The sequence below is a fragment of the Centruroides vittatus genome, unplaced genomic scaffold (assembly GCF_030686945.1).
Source record: "Centruroides vittatus isolate TY-2023 unplaced genomic scaffold, ASM3068694v2 contig_917, whole genome shotgun sequence".
Classification (NCBI taxonomy): domain Eukaryota; kingdom Metazoa; phylum Arthropoda; class Arachnida; order Scorpiones; family Buthidae; genus Centruroides; species Centruroides vittatus.
The window spans coordinates 206,018-222,187 of record NW_027122604.1 but is presented as its reverse complement, the minus strand read 5'-3'; the positions used below and the strand labels follow the sequence as shown (position 1 = coordinate 222,187).

Genomic DNA, 16,170 nt, shown 5'->3' with positions numbered 1-16,170 from the left:
CGTAGCAAATTTTGCTGTAGTAGCCACAGTGAAGTAAAATATTTTTCCTGGAAATCAAAACTGTATACATATGACAGTATGTACACCAAATTTGGTTGAAATTTATCTAATAGTGCTTTCTACAGAGAGCTTTGTGCAGTTGCTCTTTAATTATGATCACCCTGTATATTTATAAATCACAAAATAAAATTGAAAAAGGGACAAAATAAATGTAATAATTTTAAATTAATGAAACAGTAAAAAATATAAACCACAGAAGATTGTAAAAGTGTACTAACAAATGCTTAAGCAGTTAAGAGCACACAAGCTTGGGAACTGATAGAACTGAAAAATCTCTCTCAATAATTATATCATCCATAATGTTATGTACATTTATGGATGATATAATTATTGAGAAAGATTTTTTTTATACCTGTTTATGGTATGTAAAATGGATGTGTCATATAAAGATTCCCTTTCTATAATATCTAAATAATGTTGTGCCCTACTTATATTTTTGTTTTTTCTGTATAGCACTGAAGAGGGGTTGGGAATGTAAACCAACCCAAAATGCATATGTAATCCAATTTTTTAAAAAATAAAGATGTTTCTAACTGTAATGCTGTGGGATAGTCTACTGAACATAATTTTGGATTAAAGAGACGTTCACATACAAGAAATAATTTAATGTTTCTTGCAGTCAAGAAATATGAAAGTTGGAAATATTCTGTTTTTTTATATTGACATACTGTTTAGAATACATTATTATTTTTAGATTAAAAAGTAAATAACATAAATTTCGGATTTTAATTAGAATCACTTACCTGTGCATGAAGGAAAGAATATTGCTACTAATAAAGTAAATGTAGTAGTAATATCGGCAACTAGCTGATTACGTTTTGTTTCTTTTTCTTCTGGTTCTTTCAAAGAAATATATTCTCCTTTTGCCCAATAATGACTTGGTACATTTTCTAGAAATATAAATAAAAAATTTGTTATTGTATTATTATGGGTTGTATTATAATGCTGTGGTTTTAAGAAGAATTTTGAAACATCTGAACTTATAATATTTCAAAGGCTTTTTTTAATCGATATTATTGTTGTGATACCATTATTGTTTTATTTTTGTTTTAATATGTGTTTTAATCTTATAAAAATTTATTTTTTGAATAATCTGACTATTTTTCTTCTTTTTATTTATTAATTCATGTATATATTTGATTAATTTTAATACACTTTTGGTAGGAGTGCAAATTAATTGTAGGCTATACTGTATGAAATATCACTGAAGTGGAGAATTAGTGAAGCCTCTTCTCTGTGGCTTATGGAATTAAGTTCTTTCTCATATATCAGTCTATTTTAATTAAACTGTCATTTTACATATGACACGAGGAAATTAAAAATGTAATAAATATCAGGAGTTCACATGATTTCATTTGAGACACAGTGGGGTCAAAGTGATAATGTCCAAGGTTGATGGCATGAGCCCTTTCAACCTTTTTTTTCTAATTCTTTGTTATGTCAGCAACAATGTCACTGCCTCAGTAGTGGCAAATGATCATCATAAGTGACCCCCAAAACAATATTATTGACTTGCTAGTGCTTCCATTCAAATCTTAGTTTGTGTTCAGACAGAAAGCAAACTATCTATTTTAATCCATGTGCTTGGACTTACTGTCAACAAATATCGCATGATTTTCTTTTAATCATACTAAATCTTATTCAATTAGACCACTTTAATAAACTATTAATAACTATATGCAGATCAATCTTTTTTTTGATGCAATAATTTTTGCTATTTTACAAAACTAAGTTTAGAAATTCCTTCTATTAAATTTACCAAAATAATATAAATTATTTAATTTATATTATTTGCATTTTCAATAATATTTCACTGGATTTTCAGTCTTTTTAATTTAATTGTATATGCAGTAATTTTAAATAGAAAATGATGTTAACAATGTTTTTTCAGTAATCTAAAACAATTATTACTATAATAAACTATGAAATAAATGCTTAATGTGGGACTTCTAATATATATATATATATATATATATTAGAAGTCCCACATTTCTTAAAATATTATGTAATTAATTTGTAATTAAGCATTTATTTCATAGTTTATTATAGTAATAATTGTTTTAGATTACTGAAAAAACATTGTTAACATCATTTTCTATTTAAAATTACTGCATATACAATTAAATTAAAAAGACTGAAAATCCAGTGAAATATTATTGAAAATGCAAATAATATAAATTAAATAATTTATATTATTTTGGTAAATTTAATAGAAGGAATTTCTAAACTTAGTTTTGTAAAATAGCAAAAATTATTGCATCAAAAAAAAGATTGATCTGCATATATTTTACCTTCATATATGTTATAACTATCAAATTTAATTCTGTCGGATGATGATCAAAATTACTTAAATAAAGTTACAAAAACTCAAAATAAATAAAAAGTGTAATTAACATAAGTATAATAATTAATATTAGTTTGCAGAATTTACCAAATTCATAAAATTATTGTAAAAATCTAAATATACTTAAGCATAAGTAATTACATTATTTATTATTAACTAAAATTGTACATTAAAAAGGTTAAAAAAAGAAAAGAAAAATGTAAATTACCAGAAAAAACACCACTTGCAAGCCCAGGAATTGCTTTAACTTTTTCAGCAATATTATTTTCAAAGTACGGATCACAAACATAATCTGTTATATTTCCAGTAGCTGTTTCATTTTTTTGACAATAAATATGGAAAAGTGAATCGGTAATATTTTGATCTTTACTACAAGTCATACTTCTATTCTGTGAAAGTATACGATCTCCCAATTTACAGTAACTGTAAATAAATTATGAAAGTTTATTATGATTGCAAAAATAATTATTGAAGTTTAATTTTAATAGATATTTTATTAAAATGATGTAATAAGTTTTAAAAATTATGATTTTAATAATCGACAAATAAAATCTGAAACAGAAAAATATCCATTTGTTAAAAATGAGTTCAATAAATTAGCTTATGATAATTAAAATCTGATGTGGTAACAAAATAAAAAGAAAATTATACTGAAAGAGCCATCAAACAACTAATATTCATAAAAGCTGTTAAATGGCAAAATGGATATTATGAGATACAGAAACACACCCTATTGACTTCCAGCAATGGGTTTAATACAATAAAAATGTTTTCGACATCGCTAAACAAATAAACATTAATTTTACAAGTTTTAAATATTTCTATCATTTCCAAGTGATTATTAGATTTGTAGTGCTATGCTACTATGGGTTGTATAAATTCTGTATTTTTATTTGTTTATATAAGTGTGTTTCTGTTATTTTGTGTCAGGTTTTAACAGAATTTTGCATTGTTTTTCCATTTTGTCCTTGGTGTCACCTTTTCTGTGGCAAATAAATTGGAACCCACTGATTGGTCAGGAAGGGTATTGCGTGCGGAAAATGTACTTCTGGATAGTGGGAGTTATAAATTAAGGCGTTTTTACCTGTGAACCACTTTTTTTCTTCCGGTTTCCCTTGTGGACTGTTAAAGAGAGGATTGAACTTCAAACCATGGAGAGAGATGTTCATTGAGATCATCGTTAACAAAGGAACGCTTCAGTGGGACTGAGTCAATCCGTGTTCATCTTCATGAAATTGTTAGGTATCAGCGAAGATCATGCACATTGTGTTCAAGAAGGTCCCGAGGACATTAATGAGATTTTTATTTTTTATTAATAGAAATTAGTAGACACACGTTTTATTGCACTTGTAATCAACAGGCTACAGTGATGTCAATTAGAATGGTTGTTCATGTGAAGTTGTGTGAAGGAAGGCAAGAGATTGTGTATATGCAACTGTGTAAATATCTGTAATTCATTAGAACGCAAATTCGTCTTGTCATGCAGAAGTATATTATTTTTTTGTTGTTTCCCCCTTGGTATTCATGACCGTAATACTCTGTACCTACAATATATATATATATATCAAAGCCGACTACATCTTACTGTTGTTAGATTAAACAAATTTTGCTTTGTTGTATTGGTCTGGTCAATTGTTAAGTCCTTGTCTTGTTACCCTATCAACATACTTGACATACCCCGATATATCAGTTACTACAGATTTTCTGTTAGGTCAGATTATTGCTACATCTTCCCATGCAATGTATATGTTCTTCTGCTTGGTGTAGTTCACTAAGACTGTGCTAAAGTAACTTGCACTTCACACCAACTCTTGTATATGTAGTAATATTTTTTAAAGTTTATTTTGGTAATGCCACAACACTTAAGTGTTATTACTATATATAAGACTGTGCAATTTGTGTTTCTATTAATTGTATATTGATGCTCCTTGAGCCTTACTTCAGGTTTCTCAGTGGCTTCCCCATATGCAAGCTTTTGTTGAAAATGCTGATCTTCCAGTAGGATGGAGTAGACTTCTGGACTGGTAGAAAAAAATTTTCTTTTAGTTTATCATCTCTGAGTATACTAAAAATTGTAGGATTGCATTTATAGGCTACTCTTATGTTGGTACTCTTGGCAACCTTCCTTGTGGATTTTTTTGAATGAAGTAAATTACTTTCCTACACTTGATTTTTCAATGAACTTCAACATTTAATACTTTACAATATTGAATTCACAGAAGCAATCACAAAATCTTTGTATCTTCTTTTAACGTCCTTTTCGCACTCAGGAAATAACTGTCTTTACGGCGGAGTCGACCTTCTTTTGTAGGCTACTCTTCCGCTTCAATATGTAAAACACGGTTAAAAATATCCCCAAGGCTTTCGGCACAATCATTAAATTTAATTTACAAAAAATATAATTATAATTAAAATTATAATTAAAACATGCCAGGACAAAATTCATACTTTACAATATTGAATTCACAGAAGCAATCACAAAATCTTTGTATCTTCTTTTAACGTCCTTTTCGCACTTGGGAAATAACTGTCTTTACGGCGGAGTCGACCTTCTTTTGTAGGCTACTCTTCCGCCTCAATATGTAAAACACGGTTAAAAATATCCCCAAGGCCTTTTGTCCTGGCATGTTTTAATTATAATTTTAATTATAATTATATTTTTTCAACATTTAAATTTAATTTAATACCATTAAATGGCATTAAACCCATTGCTGGAAGTCAATAAGCTGTGTTTCTGTATCTCATTGTCTCACATCCAGTTTAATCTAAGAATATTTTTCAAAATGAATTTTAAAATGATAAGATTGCTGTTTTTTTAATCTCCAATCATACAATAAATTAATGACACTAAAAAATAAATAATTTAAATAAAAACATGTTTTCATCCACAGCTAATTAGTAGAAACATACTTTTGTAAAATTAAATTGCCATTTTTATAAAAAATTTCTTTTTATATTACTCATTCAAAATATCAAAAAAGAATTTAATGTTAAAATCAATATATAAATAAGTATTTATTAAATAAAATCAATTGTGTTTGTTATTACCAAATAGCTTATTCAGAAACAAATAGAATAGCATTCAAATAGAAAATTCTGATTTTGGAATGAAGTATAGTATTTGTGCGTATGAAGCATGTTGCTGATGATAAAACCTAATGTTGAGAGATCAAAACTGTCAATTATATTTCATTATGTCTAAAAGACATTAAAAATCATTACATAAAATTTAGGTAATATGTAATCATTTTGTTTTGAATTTTAAGATTATTCTTGAACAATCATGTATAGTACAATAAAAATACCATAATACATTAATAGAAAATTTTTTAACTCATAAAAATTATTATTTGTTCTAGTTTTATTGATAAATAATTATGTTAAATAAATATTTTATATTTTAACTTAATATATTGTTACATTAAACTATAAAAAAATAATTAACATTTAAAAATATAACCAGTGACTTAAAAATGACAACTGTATAAGTTCTAATTATATATCACAAATTCACTAATAAATGTTTAATTTTGATTGATATGTCTTTAATAGATTTAATTCAAATTCTGCTTTTTCAAAGACTAATAAAAATTCTAGATTTATGAACAAATATATTAATTCATTAAATTTGATGATAAAATTTTATTTTTAAGTTCCTCATTTTGTGTATTTGATTATTTATAATTATAGATTCTGACAAACGCGAAGCCATCTATTAGTGATATTATGATAAACATAAATGCTATTATAATTTTAGTATTATTATGACAAAAAATAAAATGATAATACATACAACAGATGATCATTTCCATAATAATTTGTAAACACTCCAATATATACTGATAAAATAGAAATAATAACACAGAAGAGAGCAATAGGGGCAAATTTGCTAACAAATCGAACTCCAATGAAGACAACAATTCCAACAAGTACTAAAAGGATGGTTCCGTAAGTACGAATATTATGATACATTATTTCCTGGTCAATACGAAAATCTCCATATAAAGCTAAACTTGGTGCCATGTAATTCTGAAAATGATAAAAATATATTTAACTTAGAAAATTAAAAGAAAAAAGATAAATTATATATATATATATATATATATAAAATTTACAAATATTAATTATTTAATCAATTAAAAAATATATATATTACATATAAATTATAAACAAGCATTCTTATTATTATAAAATTATAAACAGTACATTAAACAATATGCAATATGTAATACAAAAGTCCAAAAAAGTTGGATTATTAATTAAAACAGAGGAGATCACAACTATCATTTTCATTTGATTTCATAATATACTCTATTAGTTTTACATTCAGTTTACTTTTATTCATCAAGCAAACTAAATTAATTAACTGAAATTCACTAGTTGCAACGTAATGAAATGTGTTATTATGTATGCTTATACTACTGACCAAGATCATGAACATGGGGGTTTAATCCCTCCTATTAAACAGTATATTGTATATAAAATATATATAAATATTCCTCATATAACACAGCATGGTTTCACTCTAACATGGTTTGAAAATTGGGGCAATTCCTTGTACAACATGATCTCACTCTGACATGGTTTGAGAATTTGGGAAATCCTCTGTACAAAATTTCACAATTTTTAAGTGCAAACTCCATTATTTTATATTTTTTTATTCAAATAAGCATGTGTGTTGTCTCAAATTTGCCCATGGATTTTAGAATATTGAAATTTTCAGTTTGTTTTGTCCCTTTTGTCAGGTTTACTTTAAAAAAAACTGATAGGATAGAGGAAGAAAAAAATTGTACCACCTTTCTTTCATTGTCATTGCTTTCAGACTAGCCTTTAAGACTGTCACTGTTTTTTGTTTTTATAGATTAATCTTTGTATTTAGTAAAGTTTATTTAATATTTTTAAGTAAGTATTTATTAAATTTTCTTTAACCATAGTCAAGTAACCATTTGTAAAAATGACATGCAAAATACAGATGTGTCATTTTTACAAATGATTATTTGCCTACGGTTGAGTTGGAAACAGTTTGTAAAACTGTTTCCAACTCAAACAATTTGGTATTCAAACATAAATTCTAGGGGAATCTATTGTTCAGTAATCAACTGAATAAACATGACCCACTAAAACAAATTTTTGATTAATAACAATTTTTGTCATCCATAAAAACTTTTTATGATAGAAATAAAAAAATGAAGACACTGCTGATATTTCTGACCAAGATCAACAAAAAAGCTCAGAAAATAATGATACATTATAATAAGAAAACACCCTGGTTTAACTAAAATTAATATTAATGCATAATACAACACTTTTAATTGTGATTGTTAGTTAATTATCAATTGGAAACAAATTATTGATTGCTTTCATAAATATATCTCTCTTAGTAATGAAAAAGAATAGCATACTTTAGGTATTTACAGGGTGTTTTTTTTATCTTGAGACAATGAAATAACTTAATTAGATCTCATTATTTTGGGAAAAAGGTACAGACAAAAGTTGTAGGGTTTCGAAGGGCCAATCGATTGGTGACCCTGATCTTGATCTTCAAGGTCATTTGAGGGTCAAGTCTGTTTTATATTTTTCAATGGGAACACATATTTTTGATCCCTGCAATGGAAAGAGCAGGACATGTCATAACTGGATATACCTTTGAACTTATGGTCTAGGTCAAAGGTCAAGATTATTTTAAGGTTTAAATTATAAGCTTTTTCTAATGGGAAACCATACTTTTTATTACTGGAATAGGCAGGCACGTAAAAGTTAATTTTTTCATGACCTTATTACTTTGATCTTTAAAAGCATTCACTACTTTTAGCACTACCCAGGAGTAACAATGTAGACATAGTAGTTTTCTGCTCCCTTTGAGATGCTTATTTTCAGTGAGTCCCCTTGCCTTTCACCATTGCTGAGATATTGGTTTTGGGGAAAAATTTTATAACATGTTCAAAATGATGCCCTTCCACTTTGATGCATTTGTTGAGCCGTGCTTAAAATTATCACGCTTGAGATGACCTTCAGAAGTCAAATTTGGGGTACTCAAGGTCATGGCTAATTGTGAAATTTCCCATTCATTCCATGTAAATGTAAGTTTTACCTCCCTGCCTATTCCAGTAATAAAAAGTACGGTTTCCCATTAGAAAAAGCTTATAATTTAAACCTTAAAATAATCTTGACCTTTGACCTAGACCATAAGTTCAAAGGTATATCCAGTTGTGAGATTTCCCGCTCTTTCCATTGCCGGAGTCAAAAATGTGTGTTTCCATTGAAAAAACAGACTTGACCCTCAAATGATCTTGAGTCAAGATCAAGGTCACCAATCAATTGGCCCTTCAAAACCCTACAACTTTTGTCTATATCTTTTTCCCAAAATAACGAGATCTAATTAAGTTATTTCATTGCCTCAAGATAAAAAACACATCCTGTATAGTTATCTTTTGGAACCTAACCATATGTTTTGCACTCGTCTTTTGTTTCATAAAGCATGGATTTGCATAATGTGATGCTTTTTTGGAACTTAATTACCATTACACAAGGGATATTGTATTTTGAACCTGTTTAGTTTTTCCTTAGTCTGTTACAATATGTTAAAAATTAATAACTACATTATAAAAAATATTGTTGTTTAGAACACCATTCTTTTAAAAATCCTGTATCCAGAACAGAATAAAATTTGAATCTATAATTTTGACTAATCAATAGAATCACTAGAACTGTAATTTCATTTATTTGCTGAGAGTTAGGAAAGATTTAATTTCTGGAGTCAGTTTAAATAATAATTATTGTTAAATGTGAGAAAGATCAATTAAAACAGACATGCTCTAAGTTAACTGCATGTCATTTGTTACCTTTGAAACAATATGTATCTAACATGTGATCTGTGATGCATTTATGACTTACCAGCCAGGAGATAAATCTACCATTCAAGGCTGGAAGTGATCATTTTTGTGTGAAACCTTATAACGGACATATCTATTCTGTTTAAAACAAAGACTTAACAGAAAGATTTGGATTATATTATATTAAAATAGCTGAAAAAATTATATAAAAAATAAGTGAATAATAGCTAATATTATTCCTGTATGGAAATTGAAATTCTCTTATCAATCTTGTTATCCTCCAGTTGATTATTTTTTAATCTGCTTAAAGGCATTGTGTCTGCAGAAACCTCCTGAGTAACCTCCTTCAATCCATTAGTTGATATTTTGTTTTGGTGATAAGTTAGGGCCGTTTATGTGAAGGAGTGTTTGTGGGGTTTGACGAAAAATAGGAACCGTGGAAATGAGCTGTATGAAGGAGCAGCATTGTTCTATGAAATTTTGTGTGAAACTCAGGAAATCCTTCACAGAATACCCACAGGTGTGTGAAACATCCCCCGCCCCAAAAAAGCTCAACAAATTCGCTCAAATGTTAAAGTGATGTTGACTGTCTTTTCGATGCAAAGGGGGTTGTGCATCACAAATACCTACCTACAGGCCAGACAGTCAACATGGAATACTACCTGGAAGTTATGAAACGCCTAAGAAACAGAATCAGGAGAAAATGGCCTGAACTTTGGAGGAGTGGAGAGTGGTTTTTTCACCACAACAATGTGCCAGCTCATTCGTCCCTCAGAACTCGTGAGTTTTTGGCCAAAAACAAGACCTCTGTGCTTCCCTACCCACCCTACTCAGCTGACCTGGCCCCATGTGACTTTTTCCTCTTCCCCAAACTAAAAAACATTTTTCTTGTAAGATTTGCCACCATTCCAGAGATAGAAAAAAAAAAAATGCCAGAGGAGCTTATGAGCATTCCGGAAAAAGCATTCCAGGACTGTTTCAAAAAGTGGAAACAATGTTGGGATAAGTGTATACATTGGGGAGGAGATAACTTTGAAGGTGACCCTGACAAATAAATTGTAAGTAAAGTATTTTTTTTGTAATAAATAAAGTTTGGAAACTTTTTGAACAACCCTTGTATGTATGTATGTTAATACATTTAATATTATCTGTGAATTTAGATTCTATAATTTGATATTGTAACTTTTACACTGTTTTCTTCTTAAATCTTTAAAAGTTGATTCTGTCAAATTTTAAAGATGCTTAAAATTCTTAACATATCTTATTATTAAAATTAAAGTATTAGAAACAAACATTTTTAATATGTACTTACAAGAAAAATTTCAACAGCACCAGTAATATACATTGCTCCAGCAAATGATGTTGCTAAATAAAACAATATTCCTACAGCACCACCAAATTCAGGACCTAAGGCTCTAGATATCATGAAATATGATCCACCAGCTTAAGATGAAATTTAAAAATAACTATTGTCAGCATTTAATAAATATAATTTATATTAAATTTTTAAAATATAGTAACAGATATGTAAAAATAATTTCAATAAAATCAAGATAAAAATAAACATGCAATTCTTAGTATGATTAGGCTAATATCAGAAAAGCATTAAAATGGATGGATGCTGTTTTTTCTATTCATGGATGTGAGGTCAATCGTCAGATGAGCACTATATTCCACGATGCGCATTAGTAGTCAGGTTTCTTTCAGATGTGTGTATGTCAACATGGATCTTAGATCGTGAAGCACTTTTTTTTATTACAAGTATTTTCTTCATTTGAAGCATGCAATGCCATATGATTGTAAATGCCATTTTTCTCTAAATACATTTTATTGAAGAAATGAGTGCTAAATGCAATGTTTTCTGCTGCAAAACAATATTGTGGCAATATTGGTGCTGTAAGTGGCTGTATTTTGAAGCTGAATTTATTTGCAAACTATAAAGTTTCACGTGCCAGAGTGCAAACTACATGACTTTTGGCACTTAAAATGTTATGACTTAATGTTTACATCATTTTGTTATTTCAGAGAATTTGTAACCTAGTAAGTTTTTTAACCATTTTATTGTAAGATTGAAATGAATTCCTTCAAGACTTGAAGGAATTCATTTACTAGAAAAAGTGTTTATCATCTTTCCTGAAAAGTTAGTTTTTTTTTTTTTTGGTATTTACAATATTATGGCATTGCATGCTTCATTTGTTTTTGTTCCAAAGCCATTAAATAAACCATTACACACTTGTAACCAGCCTTCCTTTTTTTTATTTCTGTCTTTATAATGTTCAGATGTCCCACAATTTCAACTCATATGATCATTTTATTTATAGGTGCACAGATATTGTGCACCCTTCAACAGGAACAACATTGACCTAGCAATTCCTCAAAATTATGATGTCCATTGGTTTTTTTAGTCATCTGAAGACCATAGGCATCAAGTGTATCTCCCAATGCACACTGATCATGATCTGTCATGAGTGTCTCAGATGATTCAGCAGCAGTGGTGTAGTGTAGTGGGGGCGGCACTTTTAGGGGGCGGCAAAATTTCACAATAAATAATAATATGTTGTAAAAATTTGAACCTGTACAATACAAAATAATGATGATTGTTCTTGCTGAAAAGTTCTTTAGAATTACTGTATATTTTAATCTTTTAAATTAAGATACCTAAATAAGGGGGCGGCAAAATTTTCTTCCACCCCAGGCGGCTGACACCCACGCTATGCCACTGTTCAGCAGGCTGTCCATGCAGCACCAGCTTCATTTTGTGCATTTGCATCCATCTGACTCCTCCCTTATATTTTTGCATTCCCATGAGTCCATTAAAAATGATGGACATGAAATCATGCTCATCTGACATTAGCCTTAAACTAAAAATATACATTGGAGCATTGTTTATGTGTTTTACATTTTTACTTCATTTTATGCTGGTCTGAAAGTATTTCCATTCCTTTCACTAATAAAATATTTTCTATAAATTTTTTATATATCTAAATTCATTAAGAAATCTCATTTACAAATTGTTTCCTTTTTGATAAAAAGAACAGATATTGCAATATTCTTTTAGAAAGCATCCAAAATTTTTAGAAAATGGATGAAAATCAGACTCTCATGGCCTAAACTGGACTTTATCCTCCCTTCTGTTCATAATAAGTTTCATTTTTCTTTTTCATTACCTCCATTCACATTGTTTCTGATGAATTAATAATTAAGCAAAGTTTATGTTTTGTCATAATTTTTATGTTCCATTTAGTTAAAGTATCCTATAGTGTTTGCTATTTATAATCCAATTAAAATATGATTTCTACAGATGAAAAGATAGATAATATACTGTGTATATATATACTAATTACACTTTTTGATATTTTCACATTCCTAACTCAAATTTGATGTTTTTGTAATCAACTGTATTCTTGATCATTATCCACTTTATAATGACTGGGTTAAAATAGAATATGGCCACCAGCATGTACTGTACCTCCAAATAGTGGGCAAACTTCTCGGTCCCAATGGTGTCCGCTGTTTGGAGGTTATACAGTATATATCTTTTTGACCTGATCCCTTCAGAGACAAACAATACTCCACTGTTAATAAATTTAGAAAAATTTTATTGATTTATATGATTATTTTTTAATTTTTCAAAAATAATTACATTTTTATTTTGATAAATTTATATTAAAGTTATTTAGAGGTATTAACTTAAGTGCCTGATACCAGGGCATTTACAGAGTCCTGTATTTAAATTTTCCTTTTTATTGTCATATTCTTTGAATTTTTCATCAAAGATACTGATATTTATAAAAAATATCTGCATTGAACTTAATTCATTAAGATATTCTTTACCAAGTTTAAAATCAGTCAAATAAATGAATTGGTATCCCTCTTACCCTATAGTTCCAATTATCTGGGTGCAATTTAATCCAAAGTTCTGAATTATTTGAGGAAAATTATGGAAGAATATTTTGTCAATTAAGACAAGAAACTTTGCTTCAAGTAGATGTTAAAATGATCATGATCTGTTATAAATTAATCAATCAATTTCCTAGATCAGTGATTCTCAACCTTCTTAGCTCCACAACCCCCCCAAATATTAAATATAAATAAAATTATTATTCCTTTGGGTGGGAATTTGCAAAATATTAACAGTAAGCCTTACTATTACTAATTGAATTTTGACTGTAATTATAAATGTAAATTTTTTAAAATATTAAATAATCACATTGCACTAATTTTATACATTAAGAAAATACCGACAGTATAAAACATGTAATACAACTGTTCCTATTATTTTATGTCGCTGCGTTTATAGTGATGGGTATGAACACGCAAGTGTGATGTGTACACATACATGAGCAATTTACAAGTTCCAACTTGATGTGTACGTGCTCTTTGTAATTTGATCTCCTTCTATAATACTCGCTGTGAGAGCATGTTTGAACATGCATATGGATGCGTTTGAACAAGTCGTGCTGTCACTAGCATAAAAGAGGCACTGGCGATTGCACGACTTCAGTTAAGTTTCGAATGCGAAGTGTGCGTCTGGTGCTTTTATTTTAGTGTGTGGTCAACCGTGACTGAATTGTTTTTTTTTTTAAATTTCTATGCGAAATGGATAAATTTGTGAAAAAACAAAGTGAGCCATCTACATCCAGTGAATCAGTTGGTAAAAAGAAAGGTTGTACAATGACAGTTATTTAAATTATAGTTTCATCCCCAATTCCCCTTTAATATCACTGCGACCCCCAGGTTGAGAATAGCCTTAGATTATCAATATTGAAATTTATGTTATTTACTAAATTGCACAGATATGTATAATAAAATATTTCAAAATAATTTATTAAAATTTTTACTTTTGCTAGCAAGAATAGACTAGATTAAAAGAAAACAATTAAATTGTATATTAAGTAACGTGAAAATATAAAGTAAAATAATTTTACCTGGAACAATACCATTTGTTGCTATTGCACTTAAAGAAATGCAAGTTGTGAATGTCTGAAAAAACAAAAGTCAAAATCTTTTACATAATTTGCAAATATATATTACAAAAAGTAAATTTCTCATAATTCATATACAAACTAATACAAAATAACTTAATATAAAAGTAATAGCTTAGTACAGATCAAAAGATTGACTATATGAATATCCTTAAATAGAAATATATAATTAAATAAATGGAAAAAATTTAGCAAATTATAAAAAGAACTAGTTGAGTTCATATTTATAATAAAATAGTTCTATAACTGACAAAGTAATAAATCATAACAGATTTTCTTGTAGGTTACTACCTGAGTCAGTGTTACTTTGTAAGCTATAGATTCTTTCATCATAAATGTAAACTAAACTTGTTTTGGTACTTGTGGATTATCCTCCCACAGACTGCCTTGTGTATTGCTTTCCAATGTCATCCATCATGCTCTGTTGCATTGCTTACAAAACAATGTAGACAAGTTTGAATGGGTAACCAAATAAAATAAACAAATACAAACAAATAAATCCCATTGTTTAACCCAATCTTTAAGATTAATGCCAAACGATTGCTGGATTACACCTGGCTACATTAATGCTATTTGTATATTAACATTAATTATAATTATTAAATTTATCAAGAGATGGTGTCTAATGACTATCTCTAGGTGAAATTACTTAACATATAATTATTAATAGAAGCATTAATATGGCCCAGTATCATCTGGCATTAATCAAATGAAATAATTAAATCCTTTGATTTGTATAAAATTTGGTTAAGATTGATTTGTTTCAACAACATATTCTGATATAAGTGTAAAAATATTTTTAAAAAAACTATTTTTTAAGAAATCAAACATATCATACAGTCTTTGGTTTGAGAATGTATTGACGATACAGTGTATAAATAATGAACTATTCATTCAATTTTTGAAATTTGTTTATGTCTGAATTTGTTATTTGTACGCTACAGGAATATGGTAGAGTAAGACCCCGCTTAACACGAGGGATGTGTTCCCAGACAACAAAGTGCTAAACAAAACAGCATTAAATGAGGTCATTTTAACAGAGTAAACAGGGAAAGTGGAACACACAACCAAAAATACATGTTACTTTAATCTTAAGTTATTTTATATTATTATGCAAATTATTATATTAAGGTTAAATAACACAAATATATGCACATAGAAATTTAAAGTTCATTTTTTGTGATTAAGGTCCTGGCTCGTCTGAAATTCATGTTTTTTGTGATAGTCACTTAGTTTCATTTGTCACTTTTTTCCTTTCCTGAAGCAAATGTCAGTAGCAAAAAACTGCATCCAAAATACCTTGTTTTGCTTTTGCACTCCTTTCAAAATCTGGATCATTCTCTACAATTTGATCAACGATTTTGGTTATCGTTAGAAAACTTTTACTAAGGAAATCTGTAGAGAAATTTTTTCGGTTCTTCATTTTCAGAATTTCTATTTTCCAGTTCTACATGAATTCCTTGTTCTGCCAGTTCTTGAAGGTCAATATTGGTAAGGCTCTCACCAGAAACCTGCTGTAACTCCTCAATATCTTGCTTGTCTATATCTTCTAGTCCTGCTGTATTGATTAGGCTTTCCTTGTTGAGAATTCTTGAATACCTTCAGCCATAACTTCTTCCACACTTTGTTCATTCATTTATCAGTTAATTCTTGCCAAGCAAAGTCGATATTGTCTATGGCATCTATAATGTTATAATACATTTTTCCAAAATTGCTCCAAACAAACATAGATTTAAGGAAAGTACAGTGCTGTGACGAACTGTCACCTTTTGCTGCTGGTTTGTGTTTGGGAATAATCAACGAAATGCCATGATAATTTGAATAAGTGTAAATTTTGAGCTTTTTTAGGCTTTGAGCATACCGCGTTATATCGAATCAGCATTAATCGGGGTTTTACTGTATATTAGATTTTGAAATGTTTCAACTTTTAAAACAAACTTATATTTAA

General features: G+C 28.7%; 1 protein-coding gene across 1 annotated transcript in view; it reads right to left on the bottom strand.

Annotated features, from left to right (window-relative positions):
* LOC136984363 (solute carrier family 12 member 6-like) overlaps positions 1 to 16,170 on the bottom strand; it is an 83,407-nt gene that overhangs the window by 27,701 nt on the left and 39,536 nt on the right. The window contains 5 exon segments of the mRNA XM_067281321.1: positions 804 to 950; positions 2,613 to 2,827; positions 6,198 to 6,433; positions 10,550 to 10,680; positions 14,166 to 14,220. Of these exon segments, the coding sequence (XP_067137422.1) occupies positions 804 to 950; positions 2,613 to 2,827; positions 6,198 to 6,433; positions 10,550 to 10,680; positions 14,166 to 14,220 (784 nt within the window).